Source organism: Mandrillus leucophaeus, unplaced genomic scaffold (assembly GCF_000951045.1).
Source record: "Mandrillus leucophaeus isolate KB7577 unplaced genomic scaffold, Mleu.le_1.0 Scaffold60, whole genome shotgun sequence".
NCBI lineage: Eukaryota > Metazoa > Chordata > Mammalia > Primates > Cercopithecidae > Mandrillus > Mandrillus leucophaeus.
In genome coordinates this window covers 6,385,123-6,393,398 of record NW_012106475.1, presented here as the reverse complement: position 1 = coordinate 6,393,398, position 8,276 = coordinate 6,385,123, and the positions used below count along the sequence as shown (strand labels likewise).

General features: G+C 38.0%; 1 protein-coding gene across 2 annotated transcripts in view; it reads right to left on the bottom strand.

Moving 5' to 3' along the window:
• Positions 1-8,276, bottom strand: part of CDKL1 (cyclin-dependent kinase-like 1 (CDC2-related kinase)) — a 68,734-nt gene that overhangs the window by 23,440 nt on the left and 37,018 nt on the right. For both annotated transcript variants that reach the window (XM_011999754.1, XM_011999753.1), the window contains one exon: positions 7,248-7,369. In XM_011999754.1, coding sequence (XP_011855144.1) covers positions 7,248-7,369 — 122 coding nt within the window. The remainder of the gene's footprint in view (positions 1-7,247; positions 7,370-8,276) is intronic.

Genomic DNA, 8,276 nt, shown 5'->3' with positions numbered 1-8,276 from the left:
GAGAAAAAAAAAAAAACAACCAAAAATGGTGAGGGGAGGGAATTAGCAACAGGATTAAAGAATGTTAAGCACATTTTAAAATAAGACAAGTGTTAATTTGAGGAAAAAGTAGAAAAGGAAGCCATAGTATGGTACAATGCTCAGCTATAAGTAATATTTACATAGGCACAATAATGGGAACAGTAAACATTAATGTAACTCTTCTGGAGGATTAGAATAGGAAGCAGAGGGGATAGTGATTTCAGGGAGCTGAATTTTCATCTGTCATAATAGAAAGCCTTTGATGTCTAAAAATTGATATTTTGAGATATATTAATCACTCTTTTATATTACATTATACTGCTGGATTTGATTTGCTAATAATTTTGCTAAGGGTTTTTTACCTAAATTCTTGAGTAATATTCATCTGTTATTTTCTTTTCTAGAAATGTCTGACTGGTTTTGGCATCAGCATATAGTGGCCTCATAAAATGATTTGGGAAATGTTCCTTCTCATATTTTCTGAAAGAGTTTGGGTAGGGTTACTGTTATTTCTTCCTTACATATTGATAGAATTCATCCATCAAATATTTTAATAATAGAACCTAAGGTAGCACGACTATAAGGAAAAAATTTATATATAAATCCATATCTTTGGTGAGAAAGTAAATTGGTTCCATTTGGCAAAATTTGCAACTCAAGAGTACCACTTTGAGAATTTTTAAAGGAAAATTACAAAAGAAGAAAAATCTATTTGTAGGAAAATTTTATACCAGAATCATTATCAAACCAAACACTGAAAATGACCTCAGTATCCAACCAGAGAGGAATGGTGAGACATAACAAACTTAATGTAATATTTTATAGTCATTGACAATAGAGCTAAAGATTATAATGCAACATATATAGAAAATACACAGAAAAGAATATTAAGCGAAGAATAGAATTGAGGGGAAAAACAGCCATCTCATCACAGAACACAGAGAATATAGTACTTCATTTGGAAAAGCTTGGCTGCTTTCACCGTCTTCAGGCTTGCAGACACAGACACTCAATTTTGTCAGCACACCAAGACAGTATCCATTTCAAAGGGGCAAGTGAACATTAAACAAATTAACTAGCCTGACATATAAAACTAGAGTGCCATCATATTCACCCATGCCCAAATTCTGAGTACTAGCTCATGCTTTCTTTGTAGACAATTTCATAAAGTCAAGTTATAATCAGAATGATGAGCAAAGAATTTGGATGAGGGAAAGTTGGCAATTTGACAGGTTATTGCTGTTAAACTGAGAGCACTTAACTGCATCCATCTGCACATCAGGAAGAATTTATCATTACATAAAACATAGAGTCAGTCAAATCTAACAAGCCTAGCAGTCATTCTGTCTCTTTAAGGTTGCTTTACATATCTCTGCCCTGATGCATTATGTGTTCGTTTCACAAAATAACTTTCAGAGAACAATCTCTGTCTCTCCAAGTTTTTAGGGGAGGCTGTATTGTGACCCTAATGTCCTAATAACAAAATTGGACAGAGAGAAATGTAAACGACTACTATATGAAAAGTGAAGACATCAAACTGATTTTTAAAAATTCAGAAATGTGAAATTCTTCCGAGACGATGAAGAAATAACATATATCTCTGTCTAGCATTCTCAATTACAGAAGTCATTCTTTCCACTGCTGCTTGTCTAATATTTGTGACACAGATCATCAAACAGTTGGCATTCATCAAGACTTCATTTCTACACAAGGCTATCACAAAAATGGGAAGGGCTGGGGGTCTGGCCAAACTCTTGTAAAAAAAGAATATATTACTAGGAATTTATCCTAAAAAAATATTTATGAAAATGGTTGTTCACTGTAGCATGGTTAGTAATAGAAAATAACTGGAAACAATCTAAGTATTTATCAACAGGAGATTGAACTAAGAAATCATGGTATGTTCATACAATGGAATTCTATACAGCCATTTTTAAAATATAAAGGTAGATATGTACAGATAGGGAGAAAGCTTCAGAGCACCTTTAAAAAAAAAGCAGCCTGGTGTGGTGGCAGACACCTGTAGTCCCAGCTACTCAGGAGGCTGGAACAGGAGGATCGCTTGAGCCAGGAGTTAAGGTTTAGCCTGAGCAGCATAGCAACAAGACCCCGTTTCTAAAATTAACTAATTTATTTAACTAAATAAAAAACAAAATAAATGCAGAACAGTATATAAAGCTATTGATTTTATTCATTTCAATTTTTTTGTTTGTTTGAGATGGAGTTTTGCTCTTGTCACCCAGGCTGGAATGCAGTGGCGCTATCTCAGTTTACTGCCACCTCCGCCTCCCAGATGCAAGCAGTTCTCCTGCCTCAGCCTCCCGAGTAGCTAGGATTACAGGTGCCCACCACAACGCCGAGCTAATTTTTGTATTTTTAGTAGAGACGGGGTTTCACCATGTTGACCAGGCTGGTCTTGAACTCCTGACCTTAAGTAATCCGCCTACCTCGGCCTCCCAAAGTGCTGGGATTACAGGTGTGAGCCACTGCCCCCAGCCCTTCATTTCAATGTCTGTGTTGCTTTAAAAATTTGCAACAAACAACGTATCATTTTTAATCTATAAAAGATAACATTTCTGGAATTTCACTGTCAGAAACTGGAAACTTGCGGTAATGTACATTACCCAGGAGATGTTCCTTGAACAAACTATGTTATTCAGAGAAGGAACTGGTGGTAATTAAATCTGTGCAGGAAAGAATCAATGAAGTCTTATGTCTGGCTGAACATACAGGTAGGCAGAAAAATAAGGAGAAAACATCCAAACCAGTTATTTGTAAAACTTTGACACAGGGAGATCAATCATTTATAGAATAATAGATTCAAAGCTTTTTAAGTTCTATATAAGACAAGAAATGGTTGTGATTGGGGACAATTATAAAAACATAAACCTAAGCACTGGGAATTATAATTGACATGTATTCATGTTACTGTAACAGGATACATATCTTGTGGTGTAAACTTGCTTGTGTTAGTAGCAACATGAAGTTGGATCTTCTCCAAAAGCTTTCCAAGGGAGTACCAGAAGTTACAAGCATGTTAATAAGAAGATGAATTAGTGTCCATTTCAGGTTCAAATGAGAAGTCTTTGAGTCTGATTTGGCAAGAATTATTTTTAATAACTAAACATTAAAACATTACTATAGTAATAAATTAAACATGAAAAATATAAAAGCACAAATAAAATGAAAAATATCAATAACAATCATAACTAATCACTAGTAATGTTCAGATTTATTACTTTTTCCCATCTACATATAAATTCTACGAAAATGAAATGATACGTATTTTTATTAGAGTATAATTTTTTTCATTTGACAAGCACTCATGAACTTTTTCCTATGTCAATATATGTTTTATCTATTAATATAAGCATTATTCTTACTGGGTCCACTGTATTCTATCATAAAACTTTATCATAATTTACTTAACTAATTCTCTATTGTTAGATATTTCAGTTGATGGCAATTTTTTCTTCATAAACAATACTTAAAAATATCTCATAACAATAAATACTTTTGTAACTAAGTTTTTGCACATATATTCAAATATTTTCTTATGGTGAATCATTCAAAGTAGACTTGCTGGGTTTAAGATAATGCCTCTAAGACTTTTAATACCATACATTGATTGCCAAATTGCCTTCTGGACAGGTTGCTCCAGCAGTGTACTTCATAATCTTTTTTGACAATATTAGGCTTTAGAAATTTTAAATCAAAGTGATGTTTAAAATGAAAATCCAAACCTTGTTATGATTATTCTTCTTCAAAATCATTTTGTAACTATCAATTTATTGGTTTGCTAATTCAGTCATTCTACAAGTACTGAGTGTACCAAGTACCAAATATGCAGCTAGAAGACACTGAGAATACACAGGTGAGGAAGGCCCAGCTCTTGCCCTTGAGGATTGTATAGTTTACTGGGCAAATGGGATATGTAAATAAATAATCCCAGAAGATGTTATAGAGGCCAGTGTGCTGGCAGGCATCATAAGGGAGTCATATGTGAGCTGTAAGGACAGCAGGAGTTTTCCAGGCAGAGTAGAGGAAGTAGGGAAACCCATGCTTGCTAAGCAAACAGCATGTCCTGAACCCTAGAATGCAAGCAATTTGGTAGGACGGGCCATGTATTATGGGCAAACTGGTGGGGAGTGGGGTGGTAGAGTAAGATCTTGTATCTCATGCTGGGGGTATTTCCCCATACCAGTAAGCTTTGGGGAGCTATTAAAGGATTCTGTGTAGAGGGTAGCATGCTCAACTTTGTATTTTAGAAATCTGTACTTAGAAATATAAGAAGTGATCACAGGGCATTCTGAGGGTGAGTATACTAACCTAAGGGGACCCCACCTGGCACCAAGCAGGCTGGTAACCCAATCTGACAACACCAGCATCAGTAGCTTATCCTTTGTTGATATTGTCTAATAGATCAAATATGAAACTGAAAGATAACCGAAGTCTTCTGACCCCTAGGGTACTTGATCACCAATTCATAGCATTATACATCTAGAAGTCCCTTAAACTTTCCCTAGTCCTAAACTCTCATTTTTACAGGTGAAGACACCTGTAAGCAATTTGCCCAAGGTCACACAGATAATGCTAACTCACCTTTACTGTGAATGTGCTTACAAAATTTTATTTTATAGTATGATGTCTCTAAAATAAAAAGTTTTCACATGATGATAGACCGGATAAAGAAAATGTGGTACATACATACCATGGAATACTATGCAGCCAGAAAAAGGAATGAGATCATGTCCTTTGCAGGGACATGGACGGAGCTGGAAGCTGTTATCCTCAGCAAACTAATGCAGGAACAGAAAACCAAACACCACATGTTCTCACTTATAAGTGGGAGCTGAACAATGAGAACATATGGACACTTGGAGGGGAACAACGCACACTGAGGCCTGCCGGGGGCTGATTTCCTTAAGTAAATCTTATATTTGGCAAACCATAGCATTTTACCATTTGGAAATGAGGTTGCTTCTAATTAACCACACATTTACCTATAGGTCTTTCTGTTTTCTCCCACTCCCATATTAAAGCATTTTCTGTTTCCTGGAACATATATAACATATTTTAGCCAGTGGAGTTTTTAAAAATCTGCTTTCAAACTGTAATCACCCTTTTTATTCTGCTCAAACTATATGCCAAAAAAAAAGAGCTGACTTCCATTGCTTTTGACTCCCACAAATCAGTGTTCCCAATTCATTCGACATGATTAATCAAATTCCCTATAACATCCCTCTGCTACCACATAGCCATGAGTAACTTATATTAATAAGTTTAATTGAAGTGTCACTTGCAAGCCGTCAAAAGATCAAATATCAACATACGAAATGTTTTCTCCTTTGAAAACATAATTTCTCTGTATCGATGACTTTCTGAAGGGAGGTGTCTGTCCTCTTGGCTCTCTCTGGCTATGTAAATTAACATTCTGAAACATGAAAAGTCTGTGCTATGGTCACTATCAAACCACAAGCCACTTCCATTCTGTTTGCCTGAAGGTCATGGCAGATCATATATAACCATCACCACGTGGCAGAGCAAGCCCCTGGCAAAGACTTGAAAGAGTTGTTGGAGGAGCCTCAGCCTCCAGCCACTGAAGTGTGAATGGGAGCCATTCACATTCCATGGGATGGGACACCATTCTGTGGCTCTAATCTATAATCTACTCTTCATATTGTCCCCAGCCAAAGTTGGGCTCCCAGGAACACAGCCAAAAAAGGAAAGGATGGGATATTTTTCATCCCTGGTTACCTTATCTAAAGTCTCTTCCCCTTTCAACTCCAAGGCCACCTTCACCATGAAGCCTTCTTTGAATAATATCTCCCAGGACCTGCTAATCATTCCGTCCTCTTCCTCTAGCCACAGTAATTGGCCCCAGGGACAGTTGTGTCACCTGAGCTTAGCCAATCGGAGTTCCACTGGACTTAATGTGCAGATGTTACCTTCTTCTAGAACTTCCTTTCTTCTAGAACAGCTATATTGATTGATATAAGCCTGTGGCCATGCTTTCTATTTTGTACTTTTCCCTTCCAAACTCCTTCCATCCCATGCCACCCACATGCCCTCCCGAATCCACCACATAAGGGAAGCTTATTTGCAAGGCACAATGAAAAAGAATTAGGGCTGGGAGAGAGCGAGAGAAAGAACAGGCACTACCTATGCTGCCCTGCCTGAAAACACCCAGCTGAGGAGTGGGTGGGAGCTGGAATCCAGTCTTCTCACCCTGCAAGAGGCTGCCCTCAACTGCAGGAAGGGACCCCCTCCTCCTTTTTTCTTTTTCTCAGACAAAGCCTCTGTCTGTTTGCCAAGTCTTCTTCCAATGCATGCAAAGATGTTGCATATGCTAGAGAGAGATGTGTGGTAAGATCAGCTGAGTCCCTGGAGTCACTCCCACCTTTCCCAGTTACAGTCACAACACAATTGTGTTTCACCTATGCTTGCTTCAGTTGGGTTTTTGTCACCTGGAACCAAAGAAATCCCGAGTAATACAGCAGACTAGACACCCAGATTGTTTCTGATGAAATACTATGTTTGTTTTAGTCTCAAACTTCCTAGTAGCCATTGCTTTTGGAATCTTCCTTTCAATCTCCAAGCCCTTCTACCTCCCTGGTCAGGCACAGACTAACTAATATCCTTCCTTTTCTTAGAGACTGAGATCACTTCTATGCAGAGATAAAGTACCAAAGAAATCAAGTTCAATCTAATGATGCTTCTGCTGGCTTCTTCATTAAAATGACTATTTATTATCTCTTTTGTTAACATTTTTGGTAATTTTTCTGCTGTCCACTTCAGCAGCAGAGTATATTGTCCAAACACTGGCTGTTTTTACCTAGTCTTTTTTTTTTTTTTTCAGACAGAGTCTCGCTCTGTTGCCCAGGCTAGAGTGCAATGGCGCAATCTCGGCTCACTGCAACCTCTGCCTCCCGGGTTCAAGCGATTCTCATGCCTCAGCCTCCCGACTAGCTGAGATTACAGGTACCCACCACCACGCCCAGCTAATTTTTGTGTTTTTAGTAGAGATGGGGTTTCACTATGTTGGCCAGGCTGGTCTTGAGCTCCTGCCCTCAGATGATCCACCCATCTCAGGCTCCCAAAGTGCTGGGATTACAGGCATGAGCCACCATCCCTGGCCTTACCTAGTCTTAAAAAGAATCATTGCCACTTTTCACTGACAAATCCCAGTGTGTCTCTGTTTTGTTTGTAAGGGATGGATCACTCACCCTCTTTGGTATCTGTCCAACTCATGGAGAACTGTGTGGTCACAATATTCAAACACCAGGTGAAGCCTCCGTTTCCTCCTGAAGACTTCCAGAAGGTTGACAAGGTTGGGATGCTTGAGTTGCTGAAAACACAAAAAAACAAGGTACTAAATTTGACTTGTGAAAGACAGCTTTCTCTAATCTTGATCCAGTAAAAAGTAAGCTGTTTGTCCTTTAAGAGTTTCATTCTTGGATTGAAGGAGGCTGTAAACAGTATCATCTTACCACTCTTTACAAGCTATATCTCAGTAGCTTGTAAGTGAAAGATGATTATAACCCAGGTGGTTGGTGAGGGCAAAGAGAGGTATAAGAAGGCTGGAAAATAAAAAAGAATGAAGACAGACGGGAGATGGTAATACAAACTCAGCTTTCAAGGTTCAGATCAAATGTCCCTTCCTAGGGTCTCCATTAATCTCCTCAAACTGGTTCAGTGCCTTGTATGTCTAAAACCCCCCTGAAGTATGACTTTTTCAGAATTACTAAGTAATTAATAAATAATAGGTAATCCTTAGTAATTATTGTTCGGTTAATTGTTTAATGTCCTCTGGTATCAATAGCTATAATAGATAAATTCAATAGAATATACGAACGACGGCATCAGGGTCTACGTTCTTTTGTTTATCAAAATTGTAGTGTTGTACTTCCAGCGCCAGGCCCTGTACATAACAGGCATTCCGTCATTATTTACTCTCCAATCAGATGTGCCTGAAAATGTGTGTCTAGGGGGAAAAAAAAAAAAAAGCCCAGGAGTGAATGTGAACTTTGGTAGAGATAAATCTTGTACCTAGCTTCCTGGCCCTTTCTGGACTTAATCCTATCAGAAACACTACAACTAGGCACTGGTCTCTTTTTTTCTGCAGATGAAAATAAGAGACTTACACTAAGAAAGACCAAAAAAGTCACAGGAAAACATATCAATCATGGAGTCCCTTCTGCAGTGCCCATTCACTATCAGATCACAATTACAGTCCATTTTACCTACTGTTGTAC